This window comes from Seriola aureovittata, chromosome 11, assembly GCF_021018895.1.
Source record: "Seriola aureovittata isolate HTS-2021-v1 ecotype China chromosome 11, ASM2101889v1, whole genome shotgun sequence".
Taxonomy (NCBI): domain Eukaryota; kingdom Metazoa; phylum Chordata; class Actinopteri; order Carangiformes; family Carangidae; genus Seriola; species Seriola aureovittata.
In genome coordinates, this window is record NC_079374.1 from 11,321,055 (window position 1) to 11,338,595 (window position 17,541).

General features: G+C 41.3%; 1 protein-coding gene across 4 annotated transcripts in view; it reads right to left on the minus strand.

Moving 5' to 3' along the window:
- Positions 1-17,541, minus strand: part of myo16 (myosin XVI) — a 96,574-nt gene that overhangs the window by 68,707 nt on the left and 10,326 nt on the right. For 2 of the 4 annotated variants that reach the window (XR_008829033.1, XM_056389429.1), the window contains exons 1-2: positions 8,682-9,096; positions 4,174-4,443 (exon numbers count right to left, since the gene is read on the minus strand). Coding sequence is in view for 3 of the 4 variants with exons in the window: in XM_056389429.1 (XP_056245404.1) it covers positions 4,174-4,443; positions 8,682-8,709 (298 nt within the window). In the remaining variant the exon portion in view is untranslated. Of the gene's footprint in view, positions 1-4,173; positions 4,444-8,681; positions 9,097-17,541 lie in introns of those variants that run through there. The other 2 variants (XM_056389431.1, XM_056389430.1) reach the window with 1 other exon arrangement.

Here is a 17,541-nt window from a genome sequence, read left to right on the forward strand (position 1 = left end):
ACATGAGATTGAGATAAATGAAACTACTGTGTGATCATTAAATTATTGATCTGTGTTCAATACTGAGGACTAAGGAGGACTACTAGCAGCAGTGCCACTTAGTTGTAGAATTCCTCTGGTTTAAAAAGGTATTTAGAGGCTAGAGTCAACTGGACAAAAGCCTGTTTAAATTTCCAGAAAACTGGCAGCTCCATTTGTTAAGAAGCTTCGCTGCACTAATCTGGAGGCGGGGGCTGCATCAACACAAAAGGCTGAACATTGTATAACACTGGCTGTGGCGCACATTCTTATTTTAGCCATGGTATGATTCAATTTCATGAATTGCGTCTAAAGCATTGCTCCAAAACACCACACAGGACTGAAAGCTATTACTTTTGCCTCTGCTTATTTCTCTGTGAGTCACTGTGCTGTGCCTGCGGGATGGATCTATACACACTGATCAATAATGGAAGGTGGGTATTCAGACAACTCTTTGTGTATACGCATGCACCACATGTACAGTAATTACACTTTCAGCAAGTGCCAGAATATCTAAACCTCGTGATGAATAAGCATGCACGCTCACACACACACGAAAAACAAGCACAGGGGAAATGCACTCGCCCAATAATGCAATCTGGGTATAATCCCCACCAGTAATGTCTCTGGCTTAGTTTGGCATCCCCACTGAAGAGAAGTAGAAGTGGTTATGGCTGGGTAATACGGCTGATATTTAGCACCAGTAGGGGTTTGACATAAGGACTGTCCTAGATAAAAAAAAGTCACAGGAACAACAAAGACAGAAGGATTCATTCTCTGGCAACCATGAATGTCTTTCATGGCTATCCATCCAATTGTTGCAAAGATATTTTTACTTTCTAGAGCCAAGTTTAAGACTAAACTCATCTCCTTGATAGTCATCTTAAGTTTACCTGAATTGCTGCACACCCTTTCTTAAGACTTAATTATTTACATCAAGTCACATTTCTCACATTGTGTTTTGTAACGGATCATCATCTCAGCAAGAACAACTGACACCGAAATTTCATATTTAATTTCAATGCTCTGTTAAAAGGGGAAGACATAATACAATTGACTGTAGGTTCCATGGCTGCAAGGACAACAGCTGCTGCCTCTCCACTGGTGTCTCCCTTTGATGACTTTAAGATATTGGTTTGGGAAAAGCAATTTCACCAAATGTCAAAACGCAAGTGAGCCAGATGTTTGCATATGACAGATAGAGATTGAGAAGCGAGATGATGTATGGTGTGCTCCCACCAATCTACTGTACTATTCTTATTTTTTCACCTTAACCTCACAATATCCTCCCTAACCTTATGCTTTTTCCCTGCTATCTTTCAATTTCTTGTGCTTTCCAATTTTTCATTTACCGACTGTGTTCATCCTTTCCTCTTTTCTCCACCCCGCCTCTTCTTATCTCGTTCTCCTTCATCTTATTTCCGGTACAAGACAACCGATAAGAAAATAAATCCTTTATGATTTTGTGAGTGTGTGACCGATATCTCCGATTACCTGGCTGCCGTGTCAGCAGACTGAGTTTTCTGCATTATCTATGACTCTAATTCCCAAGCAAGCTCACTACAAAACAGGCTTTAATTAGGACATTACACGTTTCCCCCACAATCTCGCTATCTCTCTCATTCTATTTCCTTCTCAACCTCTTTGTTTCTTTTGCCGTTTCCTCTCTGATTCTTATTGGGCTGATCTCTCGCTTTCTTTCTTGCACACTCACAAGTTGTGAAAAACAATGTTGAGTCACCAAAACATCTTTCCGCACTTTTTTTTTTTTTTTTTAAGAAATCTTCACCATCTTGGGGACACAGTGCTGAAAACTGAAAAATGAATTAAGTTGAAGCAGTTCATTCAAGATAACAGTAATATTACAGATCTAATTATCTTATGGTGTTTTAACAGTCTATCAGTCTCATTTTGCACTTTACACTTGAGGGGATCCACAAGATGAAGGTTTGAAAATAATACAGAGAGCATAAAATAATCAAAAAGTCATCATATTTTTCTGGCAGTAATGTTTTAAGACAGGATGAAACCACATGCATCATGAAAAGGAAATCAACAATGACATACTCCGTTTTATGTTTGTGTTGCAGTCTGCTTTCTAGGCAAAAGACTGTTATCCTGGCATTGTCAGTGAGTTACAACTACAAATTCCTTATTCTTTTACTCCCATCCGCCAGATTAACCCCTAGGCTCTCATTTTAACACGTGTGGATACACATTCCCTCTTCTCTTAAGATGCTTCTGTAGTAAGGGGAAACGATCCAGAAATGTTCCCACATTACTCTGGGGAGGGTCCTAGCCTGAGGCAAATCTTATCACGCTGTGCAAACGAAGAAGAGAGGTAACTCAAGTAGCAGTGGTGAGAAAAACTGGTTTCACTCAGTGAACCAGCACCACTGAGCAATGCTCAAGAACCATCATCAAAGTGATCTAAGTGGTTTGGACAGACCCACAGGCCCTCACAAAGAGACATGCAGAAATTATGTCAAGGACAAGACAGTCCAACAAGACATGAACAGACCACAAAGCTTTCAAGGAGTCTGGTAGAATCTGTCCCTCACACACGGGGCTTCTATGCGTGAGTCTATTATTTTGTTTAGTCTAGATCCAATTCTTCCCTTGAACATCACCAAAAGGACTTTCCCATAGCAAAAACAAACAGTGGACTGGTACCAGTTTTGAGGGCATGGAGGAGTTTGGGTGGTAGGTGGGCATTAGGCAGAGGGGTACCAGATCCGTTTCATGCCAAGCCAATGAACCCTGGTTTTAGTCTGGCTGTTGCAATGGCACACCAGCTGCTCCCACAGACCCCAGCTGAACCTCCTTGGCAGCCAGGGAGCAGAGATTAGCACAGTGACCTGCAAAGACTGCTGGTAGGACTGACACAGATACACCCGGACAGCTGGGTAAATGACTGGCAAATGACTCGCATAGACGAAAAGAAAGAGGGTAAGGTTGGAGGAATATCAATTTCCTTTAGAGTAAAGTGTGAGGACCCCATGAATCTTATGCATTCATTGACAGTCTAAAATCCATAAAAACAGCCTGAGAATTTCATTTTTTTTTATTTACTGGCAGCCAGGCTGTAGTCCTACTTAAACCCCAGGCCTGAGGGCAGATGTGATTTATTGTTTGTCTAAGAAAAGCTCTCACAGCCATTTGCCTGATTAAGAATGGATAAATGAACAAATATGCACTATACACAGATACACTGACAAAAACAAAGAAACATTCTCAGACAAATATGAACACAGAAAGGAACAAAATGACATTTTTTTAGATACTGACTGAAAGCAGTTAAAGTAACACAACAGCTCTGAAGTCATGAGTAAAGTTCATCAAAACCTCTTTTTAATATTTTTTTAAATGCTCCTCTGCAGGTATTTTGACTATTTTTATCTTCAGTGTCATCTGTATTTATAGAAAACAAAAATCACTCATACACACCCAGTATTGGCAAGCTACCATTTGTTTGAAAGAAATGTTTGAATGGTTGAAGCGATGCCCGCTGTTCATTGTTCCTGAGCTAATATTCTAACATGCTAATGTTTGTTTTGATGCATTACTTTGCATGTGAAAACACACATGGATCCATAAACAGTGAAATACTAATCCTACAAACTAGCTATTCCCTATTCTGTGTCATATGTCCTCTTGTTACTTTTACATTTGTTTATCTTTGGAGGATACTTACTACCCCCCCTTGACACTGATGCTGAATGATTTACAGTAGGTGTCAGAAAACAAAAGCGAGTGGGCTTTTTTTACCCAGAGTCCTACAAAAAGCGAATGCCATTCTGTGGAATCACTGTTTGCTCTCAACAGCAGACATTATCATTGCTGCTTAGGTATTTTTGTCTCTCAGAGCTGTTTGTGTCGGGATAAAAGCTCCACTCTGTTCTCCTCAGTCAAGTGGACAGCTTCCAGCAGAACAAATCGTGTTACCTGCAGTCAGCAGCCCTGTTTTGGCCCACTGCTCTGAATGTATGTGTGTGTGTGTGTGTGTGTGTGTGTGTGTGTGTGTGTTCGCCAACACTGCAAATCTAGTAGCCAGTCCCCTCTTCCTCAAGTGTTTCCTGTGTACACAGCCACACACATATTCGCTCAACCACAGACTTACACCCTCTGACCCTCTCACCTGAACCCAATACACACCTTCTTTGTCGTCATGTCGAATGATGGCGTCCTGTATGACATCGGTCGGGCTGAAGCGGACGTGGTGCTTCTTGCGGTGGGTGGCTGTGGCTCGAACCTTGACTCCACCTTGCTGGCGCTGAAGGTTCTTTTCCCTCTCATAGTATGCCCTTATTTGGTCACAGCGCATCCTCCTGACCAGGCGCTGGCGCTGGCCGATGGGGAGAGACTCCAGCAGACACTGGTCTATCTCCATGTTCTGACGAAAGACATTACATAGCTGGAAACAACCTGGTGAGGAAGAGAGACAGATCAAGATAGAGAGAGAGAGAGAGAGAGAGAGAGAGAGAGAGAGAGAGAGAGAGAGAGAAAAAGACAACGATAATGATGTTTAGTGTCCGAAAATTATACAGCTGCTTAAAAATAGACGCAAATGTAATTTATTTATGCAGTGTTGCATTGCATGGACATAAGCTGCCCATGCAATGAGCGAGGAAGACACTGTGGTGAATCAGTGAAAACACTGCAGACTATAGTGTTTACTCGAACACAAATTGATGCAGAGCAAATGAGACAAGGCTCAGATGATAAAACACAAACGCTGCCTGCTTCACCTCCTGGCAGAACTGTGTTTAAACATCTCTGCTACTGTTTTGTGTGCATACATGTATGCTTGCATGTCTGTGTCTGCACTCTGCCCAGTTGTGTGTGGGCAACCACTTAGCATATTTACTGTAAAGGAAATTTTTTCTGTGTCTGTTTAACCCTGGGGTGATTTGAAAGAAGCATCACAGCATTTTGTGTGTTGTCTGTCCTGTCCCGAAAGAGTCTAGCAATTCTCCTGACTCTGCATAATCCTTCCGCCTCTCGGTGGAGCTTAGCCAAACAGATCTCATCACAAGGAAGCTGCTAAACCTATTGTTCATGCAGTAGGTGGGCTCAGAGTTAGACATTTAAGAGTATTTAGTATTTAATAAAATTACATAAGCTAGGTTTAAAGTAGACATACGTACATCAACAGAGGAATTTAGTGTTCATGCAATCTGGCATTGAAAGTATTGGTAATTTGACAAATTCAGGTCACTCCCAGCCCATAGGACAAGCAAAATGCAGAGATGTTGTCTTTTGTTTTTCTTTCTGACTCACCAACTCATCCCTCTTTGGCCCTGCTGTCTTTATATGTCATGCCTTCTTTTATCAAACTCAACTTTACTGTTCCTTTGTTGCCATTGTTCTTTTGTGCCCATTTTGTTTTTAATTCTCCCATCCGTCTCTCCAGTGATCTGCTTGAATGTGGCTCTCTTTGTCTCTGTATTTCATCTCTCTCTTCCTCCGTTAGGATGACTGAGCACACATCAGTCTGTTCGTCAGGTGGAAAGTATATTTAGTAGGACACCTTTGAAGTACTACATGCTGTCCCAATGGTTCCCCATCCCCCTCTGCCTCTTTCTCACTACTTTATCATCTCTCTTCATCTCTTTGTATGTCCACAGAGTGACGTGCAAAAGTCTTTGAACAGTGCTAACATCCAGGAGTGAAAAAGAACGCAACAATAAACAATGTCCTCAACAGTCCTCCAACGGCCATGAATGGACTGTTGCTAATTTGTGTCTACTCGGTAGCGGCTGAGGTGTGTTTGGACTAGATCTTTATCTAAGAGAAACAAAGTCATCCTGGCAGACAAATGCAGCTGCTGTGCCTGTATGTGTTTTTTTTCTGTTTGATATATATCTACACATTCATTCAAACTCCTGCCCCCTCCACCCTTCTCTGTCATTCTCACACACACACACACACACACACACACACACACACACACACACACACACACACACACACACACACACACACACACACACACACACACACACACACACACACACACACACACACACACACACACACACACACACCTCCTGTACAATACACCACTGCCATCTGCTCTGGTTAGACATGTAAAGAAGGTTCTTTTGTGTTCAGGTTCCAGACAAGGAGGGGTGGGGGGTGGGTGGCATTATTATACTGTTCATGCCAGGTGTCTGCTTCAACTGTATTTTATTTTAAGAACTTGGCTGCAGTTTGAGCAAACACACACACACAAAAACAGAAAGATACTCAACCTACTGCCTTCTCCAATACTGTGCCACTCCGTCTCTCCACAGTCCAGCTTCCACACTCCCCTGTTATTGCCTCCTTTTTCTTCCACTCTAATATTTCTTCCCTCCACCTTTTCTTCTCCTCTGACCTTTCTGATAGGTGACATGCAGTAGTAGTAGTTGTGGTGTGTGGTCACTACCCATAGTAGACCCCTATGGTGCGCTGATATAACATGTCCTGATCTATAGTATAGTGACCCATAGCTCACTGTAGGGCTAAAAGACACACAGAGCATGAAGAGCAGCAACTTGCGGTGCATTAGCTGAATGTACTTGCACATACATGCACATCCCAGATGATTAGCCTCATCCAGTGTGTCAGTCTAATGGCTGGTGGATATACTGTGAGTACAAATTCAGTGTGGAGAAGTAGGTAAAAGGTAAAAAAAAAAAAAAAAAAGGAAGGTTGAAACTAATGATTATCTTCATTATAAATTCAGTCAAATGTTATTTCTTGATTAATCATTCAATCTGAAAAATGTCAGTAAATCCTGATCAAAATTACATGAAGCCTATCATCATCAGCATATCTTCATATCGCTAGTTGTGTCCGACTAAAGCCGTTTCCCATTGCAACACAAAAACAAGGGTCCTGCGCCGCGTGTTATGCGCTGGCTGGTGCAGCATTTGGTGGCTACTTATATCCTTCGGACTCTCCATCACCCTCATACAACATCTGTTAAGCATACATTCAAAGCTACAGCCACATCAACCCGTGACTCCCAGCACATAACAGACATCACATGAAATGTTTTACTGATGCAGACATGACTCACTTAAAGTATATGCAGTATAGAGTAAATGGATATACATCAGATTAGAACAGCTGGACACATTGGAGTAAAAATAACGTGAAGTTAGAAAAGATGTTTAGTGATACAGTTTAGTGATCATATAAGTGATACAAATGTGCTTGTCTAAACAAACGATGATGTATTCTCAGTGTACTAGAGGGTTCACTTTAACTGAACCTCAATTCACATGTGGCTTTAGGTGTTGTGATATGTTGCGACCAACAAAATCTGTCCCTCATGACTTGTAACAACCTGCTGTGTGTTGCTGTATGTACCTACTGGTGCTCATGGAAACACACGTCATTCCTACTTCATTTAACTAAATATTTTCAAATGTTTACAGAGAATATACTTGAGAGTTGGATGGTAAAATTACAGTATGACATGGTGACATACCGTCATCATGCTCTGGACAGTCATACAAAAATTACACTGGCATTTGCCGCTGTGTGTAATGAATGTCTCTGAACAGAAAGATGGACTGTGAATGAGAATGGGAAGGACCGAGGGACCGAGTCTGATGGGAGATAGGGCTGAATGAATCTGAGGAGAGATGGAGTGAGTGGAGAGACAGACGGAGAGAGACAGCGAAAGAAAGCAGTTGCCTTCGTTTCCTGCCATTCCATCTCCAGGCTATCAGTTATTGATTGAATGTGGAACATCCCATGAAGGCTCCAGCTAATAACACTGGAAGCACAGCAGGGGCTTTTAAATTAGAAAATAGCACACTTACACACACATGCATAAACACACACAGGCTACAAACTGTACACCAGGAATGTGCAGGATGTTGATAGATGTATGGAGCAGGTCGAGGTTTGGGGGTGAGACAGGTAGGCTTCTCAGAATCAAGGAGAGACTTTATGACAGCTTGCATCAACTCTGTCATAGAATTTACTTATTCATCCGCTTTTATTATCCCTCTCTACTTCTTTCTTTGCCGTTACCTCTCAAACATAAGCATCATTCTCCCTTATTCCTCCCTAAGTCTGCTCATCACTCTTTGCAATACTTGGCCGCATTCTTCATATGTCACTCATACCATCCTCACGTCCTTTTCCATTTCTCAATCCTGCCATTCCCTCCCTTTCTCCAACACTAATCTAAATCACCCTCAGTGTTTCTCCATCTGTCCTTCTCTCTCTGAAATGACTTTCTCTCTCTTTCAGTCTGTCAGTGTGTTATGAATACGCCAGACGCTCATGGGATCTGCATCTTTGTGGCTGTATTTCATCTTTCTCTCCCTCTGCCGCTACCTGCCGCATTCACTGGTCAACTTCACACATCTGCAGCAGCTCTCTGCAGCAAGCTCACACACCCACTTACTGCACACACACACTTGCACACACACACACACACACACACACACACAAATACCCATTTGAAGTTTAGTTTGTGAAGCAGTGTCGACAGCAAGGGCCCCAGAATTCTTAAGAATGGAAGCTCATACAGTTTATAACCCCCTGCATTTATAGTAAGTATTAATACCACAAGCACACACCCATGTCCGAGGCATACACAAGTACACTTGCACACACACTTGCCTGCACAGATAAAGAGATGCTGAGTGAGTACTTACAGCATTTGATGAAATGGTAGTGAGACATTTTCTGAGCAAGTCAGACAGTCCGCCAGTCAGGTAGAAAGGTAGGCAAGGAGTCAGTAAGTCAAGCAGGCAGGCAGACAGTAGGCAGCTACAGGTTCCAGCAAAACTAACTAATGCAGAGCCTGTAACCCGGCAGGATGCATAATTAATCTGGCTCCCTGCATGCTATCCAAACTCTGTGCCTCTCTCTGCATTATTCACCAGCATCAGCAACAGCTCCAGTTGCAGCCCATCCAGCATTTACATGGGCCCAGACTTACACACGCACACGCACACACACACACACACGCGCACACACAGACACACAGACATACACTCCCTCGATCCACCCGTCGGTAAGGGGAGCTGCGGCTGTTTCTAGCACTCCTCGCCTACAGCCAGATAACCGCCGCACAACGTCTTCCCAGCCACGACCAACGCACGTGCTCCACTCGCGTCACTGACTGACAGCCGGCTCAGCCCACCTACTGCTCAACACACCCCCAATGACGCAATGCTCTTCACCTCCTTACACACACCCCTCCCAGTCTCCTTCTGCCACACATACACACACACATAGGCAGTGACTCATACAGATGCACACTTCTTTGGACTATTCTCTACCTTCTCAGGCAAAGACATTTAAAAAAAAATGTAAAAAAAAACAAAAAAAAAGGAAGGGGGGGGCAGACAGCAAGCACAGAGCAAGGGAGGTCACTGGAAAAAATAGAAGGATAGTGATAGGAATGAAAAGTGGAGGAAATGTATATACAGCAGGGGGAGCAAGAGAAAGAAAAATAAGCAAGAGATGGCAAGAGACAGAGGGGGGGGCGTTAAATTGGATAGAAGGGCAGCTAAAGAGAGAGAGAAGCTGCTGCAGTGCGGCTTTTGGTGCGATGACAGGTTAAGTGCTCATCAATGGTTTTAAACTGGCCACAAATTAACTGCAGATAAGTATAGTTTACTAAAATGGTAGGACTTCAGACCAGTACATTAACACACACACATGCGTTTATCACGCTCCAACACACAGTGTTAAGTGACACAACGTGCACTATGTGCTTGCATCTCTATGACTTTGTGCTTCAAGGCTGATTTGCATATATGAATACTTCAAGCTTTCTATTAAAAGCAGGATTTGCACGAGGAGAGTGAGAATGTGAGGATGAACGAGGGAGAGTGAGAAAGAAAGAAACGGGAGAGAGAAGCAAGAAGGACTGCAGACGTACACATACAGTGTGGTTGAGCATAAAACAATTTAATAGGGTGTGCAGTGTGTGACTAAAGCAGGATTGTGACACGCATTTTGAAAATCTATGCCACGGTGCTCTCGCACATCTGCAAGTTATACGCTGCATTTTCCGTGGGAGATTTTGAGCTGTTACGTCCCACTCCACATGCCGATCTATGACAATAAATGGGCATGTGGAGATGGGATTAAAGAGCGCCAGAAGCAGGTGAGGCAGTGAACAGAGAGGAGGAGCAGAGCGAGCTCGAAAAAGAATGAGAGGAAGACAGAGACTGGGAGATGGATGTGTGTGTGTGTGTGTGTGTGTGTGTGTGTGGTTGTGTGTGTGTGTGTGTCAGACTGGATGCTCGAGTAACTCCTGTCAGAGGAAATCAGGTCACAGAAGCTTCTCCTGCAAAACACTGCTAGTGCAACTACATCCACCTGAGTGAAATAATATGGAAGGTTTGTGCGTTGTGTGTATGCCAATGTCCGGGTGCTCCCAGAGGTTACACTTCAGTGAATACTAAATAAGTCACATTGCTTAACACCACTCACGGCATGCATACGCACACACAGACAGACAACACACACATTCACACCTCTGCTGCACTCACCAGCCGGACACTGTCATATTTTTGGTCAAGGATATCACAATGACTACCCCATTAACACTTTACCCGTGACAATACAGACCTCATAGTAGATCTGACAAGAGAATGTCATGTTTTTCCATCCAAATGTCATGAGGCATTAGTGGCTCGTGCAAAATCTTGCTATCTGTGCCTGTAGTGATAGACACGTACAAGCTGCATCAGGGAGCAGTGATGTGCTGGAACATTTGGGACAAAAGGTAACACAAGGTCTCAATGTGAAACATCCTGCTAGAGGGCAAGACAACTAATCTGTGGTGTAACAGTGACAGGACAACGGGTTGGAGTCATGTCCTGATCATTTCTACCTCTCTGCAGCTACAATTAGGTCAAGCACCTACACTGTGATGTACACAGAGAGCGCAGATAAAGTGGAGAAAACAGAGACAGATAACGGAGGCATAGATATTTAAATCTCTCTGTTAAAAGACAAATATGCAGCAATTACTGGTGAAACAGTTTTTGTTTGTTTTTTTTAAATACAGGTAAAGAGAAAATCTGTACAGACTGTACAGAGATACGACTCCCATTTCTCACTATGCTCACTCACACGTTATCTTGATGTGTGCAACTATATACATCTGTGTATGTTTGAACAGAATCAGAACTAATGTTATGAATGGTAGCTCATTCTGTAGCACGTGCTGTATTTGGCTGTGTGCAGATTGTCACTCTGCTTCCGTAGACCAGTGACAAACTCTCATTGTAGCAGATTTTGTCCCACAGGAGATGACAAATTTCATTCTCTTTGACACAGCTGTCATTCTGCCATCATCACCCTCAGGTGTCAATCAATACTGTGACTGTGTTAATTTGTATGGCTACCACCCTAGAGTGACTGCATATCCACGCTTGCATGCAATCTGTTCAAATAACACTAATAGTACGGGATGTCTGATGCAGGAAATGTTCCCAATTATGGCAAAGCCAAAGGCACTTGGTAAGTTTGGGGGTGATGCATTATATATGAAAAGAGATCTCCTTGGATTAATTATTCATCATGTGTGATTTACACAAATAAATATTTATTTATTTTATTAGCCAAATTTAAAATTTTGAATATTATTTGCATGTATTATGGGTTGCTTAACGTTTCTGTGATGTGTACTTGCTGGCACATGTGCACCTGCATCCACACACAACAAAGCGTTTTGAGAAACGAGGCGAAGCGCATTTACCAGAAACAAGAATCCCTCGAGCCTGAATGGACCACTTGACTAATATGGATTGTATGTGATCACAATCTATACTTAATGAAAAACACACACCCTCCCTCTCTCTCTCTCTCACACACACACACACACACACACACAAAAACCACCATTCAGGTTAATCCAGTGCCTTTCTGTTCACTAGATTATGTTATCTCCCTCTCTTGCTCAGTCTTTATATTAACCCCTCTCCTCCGTACCGGCATGGTCAAAGTAATTTGATTGTCCTTGAGCGCCAAACAATACTGTGTATTATGGTACAATACAAGGTTCTCCATTAAATATGCAGTGAATTTTATAATTTACTATTTGCATTGTTTAAAACCTGCCGCTGAGGTAACAGCTTGTGTTTTTGTTTTTTGTTACATTTCCAAGCACCGCTGTTGTTTTTATTAATTATACTACTGACAAAACACAACAAAATGGTCTGCAGTTTTTTGGTTTTTTTTTTTCAGTATTTCTGACACTATTTCTAACTGGAAATGGAACTGTAAGGCATATTGTTAGACAACGCACTGGATCATTACACCACCATAATGTATGGTATCAAACTGAATGTTGTCAGCCTTTTCAGACCCAGTGAACTGTAATTACTAGTAAGCTGTAAAACTGTAAGCTTACCTCAATACACACAAACGTGTTGAACATCTTTTTAGGCACATGAATGTTGTTTTGGAGGATTAGTTCAAACATATGTTAGAATGTGTAATAACTAGGTTGTACAGTGAGCAGCCATGCATCAACAAGGGTGCCGACAGTTTCCACCCTGGTGGATATTTCCTAGCTGCTCAGGGAGAGAGAGATGAAAACGTGCAAGAACTAAATGTAAGATTGAAATATTTATGACCGAATGCAACTGAGAAGTGGTAGTCTAAAAGGCTGAACAGATATCCTTTGGCAATGCAAAGATGCAATGATGTAGTTTTTTGCACCAGCTGTTATCACACCTGGCTTTTACACAAGATTTAGTGTTGCTTCCCTTCCTGTTCTTACAGAGCATGTTATCATATCAAAGAATAATATGATTCTTAGCACAGCAAAATAAAAAGCTATATAATGGAGCACAAAATAACACCATCATAGACTGGGGCAGGATTCAAGATGATAAAGGAAAAATGAACAAATAGAAGCTTTTAGCATGCAAAATGGCAAAAACAGAATTTAACAGCATTACTCACATAAAAGACATAAGTGTATGCTGTTAAGTGTAATACACAGCATGATTGAAACAAAGTGCAAGAAAATTATACTTTTCTAGCTTTGTCTAGCTTTGAGTTTTTCTGTGCAAAGGCTACAAACAGCATGAAGGAATTTGCAATGCTGAAATTCTCTTGGATGTGTGTCAAGAGTTTTTTGATGAAATGAATTAATAATTGATGAATTACGCAAAAAACATCAGAATCAGAAACAGTTTTCTGTCCACAGACCTCTGTTTGCATGTATGAAATCTGTTTTAATCTGAGTATCACCCTGTGGGCTGGATTATATTGTAATCCAACCATTTTTTCCTCCAAATCAGCAGCTCAGTTCAGGTTTAAACTCAACAGCAGGCATTACTATCTAATATTCATAATACTAGGTAATAGCCTAGCAGCAGTATCGGTCAATTCCAAGGTGGATCGTTGCCTGCAAGAGGATTTAAATGCTTCTCTGCATGATGCTATAGAGCACTGAGAAACACCACTGACTCAAAGAGAGGTTTATGTGCCTCGCTAAAGTCCAAATGGATGGTAATTAATGCTGCATTATGCAATTTATGAGCATTCTGCGGTAGACAGACTCACAAGCAACTTATAGCACCAAGCCTTGAAACAATAACAGTTTACAGAGTGCTTACGGATGAGATACAACTGCCTACTTACCAATCCAAAAAAGGAACAAAGCAACATTCATCTCACTGGAGTCCTCTTTCTCCAGCATTTCTTTTTGGTTTGTTTGACATGATTTATCAAACTACCTCAAAGACAAAACACTACAGAGTGGTTTGTTGATTCTGAGTAAGAACCAGCAGCATTGGCAAACTTTTCAAATTAAATATTTATATCAACAATATTGTTTAATACAACATTTACTGAGACAGTTTTTAAGTGATTTAACCATTTTGTTACCCAGAGAACCAAGCTGCAATTCGTTGTTTTTACTATGTCCCTAATTTGCTACACTTTACCAGTGACATATCAAGGGTAGGTCGAGATGCATCATTTAATGTGATTTTCATTTGTTTTGAAGAGCATGTATGTAGAGTTTCAGATATATAGCAAAGCCTGTCACAGTGTTGACTCAGTGCCATTTGTGGAAACACATTAAAAACTATTAATCAGTGAAAACATGTGATAGACAACATTGGAAAGATTAAAGTAAGAATGGCATCCATATAAAAACCAGTCACACCGTCCATCTGTACAGAGGGGGTATCATAGGGTGACTCAATCACAGACAAGCCAAGTGTTGTTTTCAACAGCTCATAGGCACTGATCGAACAGACACGGCAGAATGACACATTCCCCCCCTCGGAAATCTGTTTCATGGGTTTGACATAAGGCAGGCCATGTCACCTTTGCCCCATTTGTACCAAACTAAATGAGTCCAAACAAGCAGCAGTTATAAGTTCAATTGCTGCACATGGCCACACACTTTGTTCAATCTTGTGAAATTTTGTTAACCTTCTGAATCACCTGCGTAATCAACAGACGTTATATTGATGGTTAACTGGCCTAAGAGCTCACAGCAGAAGTCAGCTCAATACACACCTAAACATGGTATAAAGCTCCCTAATATTCAACTGTAATTCTTTCACCATCATACAAACTGACAGTAAGTCTATTCCCTATTAGCAAAACAAACAGGCAAACGGTTGGGTATAGTAGGTTATTACTTAATTATTTATTAATTACTCCTACACCAATCCCCCATTGATTGGCAGCTAGCTAAACCTGGATTTCTCCAATTTCACGGTTCAAGAGTCAACAGCTGAACTTGAGAGGAATGTGAGTGAAGGACAGAGAGATAAAATCTGTAGCATCATTCAGTTGGTAGATTGCTGAAGACTGGCAGGCTGTTTCATCTAATTATCACTGCTGCCTAGCAGGTGAAAAAAACATGACAAGATGGAATCACGAGAGAGGGGGAATACAGCAAAAATTCTGTCAGTCAGGTGAACTTGACAGACAAATGAAGTAAATTAGTATGTGACAAAGGCAGTGAGAGACAGAGGAGAGCTATAACAATTAGTAACTTATCAGCCAGTTTTTCCCTCCTCTTACACGTTCCCGAGCTGAATAACTCACTTTCTGCCATAATTATGTTTCATTTTCTCTCTCTAAATCATCTCTCCTCCCCTCCTCTCGTCTACTCCAAAATCCCTTAAACTGGAAGCAAGTCCATCTCTCTCTGCCTTTTGTCTATCCTTTACTACCCTCACCCCTCACTCCCACCTCCAGGCAGCTGACACAATGGACAATATGGGAACGGACAGGATGCCTGCAACATTCAGTGAGAGACAATCAGTAACCAGACAAACAAAAGAAAAGCACAACCCTGCATGTGAGCAAATCCAAACTGAAGCAGCACTATAGACACAACGTCCTCCTCTTACCTCATTCTGCTCCCAGCTGACTGAAAGTGAAAACCATGACCACTGCCTGACAAATACTGTATTAGTGACTCACAGTGAGCTAACAGACTCATGCACAGTTGGATCTAAATACTAACGCACACCACCGTTCTGCTTATGTTCTCATGCTAAGCTCACAGCTGCTCAAATTCAAGAACCAATATTCCCTAAGATACCAAATACACATACACACTTTACTGTGCAAATTGTAAAAACATTTAAAATTATACTCAATCAGCTGTTTTGTCTTCCCTTGGCAAAGCCTGAGTATTGCAGAAACAACTATGCAGTAGTGGTAGATAAATACATGAAGAGAGAGCAGGAAGAGAAAGGCTTCATTAAAGTTAAGTTTGATCGTAATGGTTCGAAGAAAACGGCTTTATAGCGCTATCTGTATCATATGCAAATTGTGACAGTTTTGAAATACGGAGGACATTCTACATGAAATTACATGTTGAGATGTTGAGACTGCAGATCTAGAAGTGGGATCAGGCAAGATCAGACAGACATTTGGCCAGAGTGTCATCAACAATTGTTCAATTTCATGCAAGTTCAGCATTTGTCTCGCTAGACCACTGCAAAAAAAACAAAAAAAAAACAGGAAAGTAAAGAGTTAAAGGAGAAGTGACAGTGAAAGAAATTGTAATGACCCTTTTCAACCAAACTAACGTTGCAATTTTTGTGGAAGACTAGACAACAGCACAAAATCATGTATCTGAATTCACAATATAATGTTGCATGACTGCGTGATGTCTAAACTGATATTACAAAACTGCTGTGCAGAGGTGAATACGGAAACAAAAAAAGGCAGAAAGGCCAGTGCTGTTAATCCAGTGTTTTTCTGTTATTTTTCTGCTTCAGTGCACAACTGCATTGAAACAATGGGAGGTAAGTTTTATTCCTTTGAAATCTCTCTCTCACTGCACCTTGATCTCAGCATCCTGTAGATCTCTATGTTCCCCTCGGACAAGTTAGAATCGATCCTCAGTCTCTGCTGTGCTAAGTTCGGTGAAGCCCTGCAGAGAGCGTCAAGATCAGACCCTACACCAGATATCCACTGTACATTTTCTGCTATTACACTAGGGCTGAAGGTTTTGAAACTAAGGTTTTAACATCGCAAGTTCCTGGGGTAATATAAATCACAGATTTTCCAACAAAAAATTTAATTAATGCCATGAAAGAAGTTTTAAATACAGACATGCAGATTATCATGGTTGTTTTTTTAATGTTTCTGATTTCTTATACAACAGTTTAAATGATATTAGTATTGCAACAATTCCTATTACAAGTTCACTGTCCTTGAAGTTTTGTTAATAGATTTTGCACCCCACTTCATTGATACTTGTTTAATATTTTGTCCAACAGCTTTAAGTATAAGCTGCCAATTTTGCATGAAAAGTAATAACAAGAAACCAACACAGTAATTAATGTGTTTGCATCTCCAGTATGTAAAAACACAGGTACACACAAGCAAACGTGCTAAATATGGATGGAAAAAAGGACTCCACAGGTTTTTCCAGAGAACAGGGGTAGAATTTGGCAAGAGTTCCAATTAAATACTATGATCTCAGTACCTATACAATCCCAATTCACATACAAGTTAACTTAAAGATTTCTGCAGTGAAAAGGGCCATTAAAAAAAAAAGAGTAGCTACTGATCAGAAATTGTTTTAACATATCATAAATTTCTGAGTAACCCATATGGTTGAACTACATGACTAAACTGTCCAGTTTGTGTGTATGGGCATGTTTAAATGTGATGGTGTTTGTTTACAGGTCCAGTCACAATATCTGACCACAGCTTTGCCAAAACAGCTGACACTACAAGGAGGAAGGACTGACTGCACACACACGGACACGTACTCACAAACCACACATGCACACAAGCTGACATTAGCGTGGTGTAAACACATCATCATGTCGCTAAGCAACCTACTTGAAATGCGTCCTCCTTTCCAGTACAGTAAAGAAGTGAGGCACAGAGTGAACAGAAAGATCAAATATAAAACTCAACTCACTGTTTAACCAAATCACGTAAGAAAAGATGCAGGAGCAGAGGCCCAGAGTGGAATGGCTTTGACCCAAATTCTGATTATTTACTTACAACCTTTACCTACAACTTTGAGAAAAGCACTATGTTGAGCTGTGT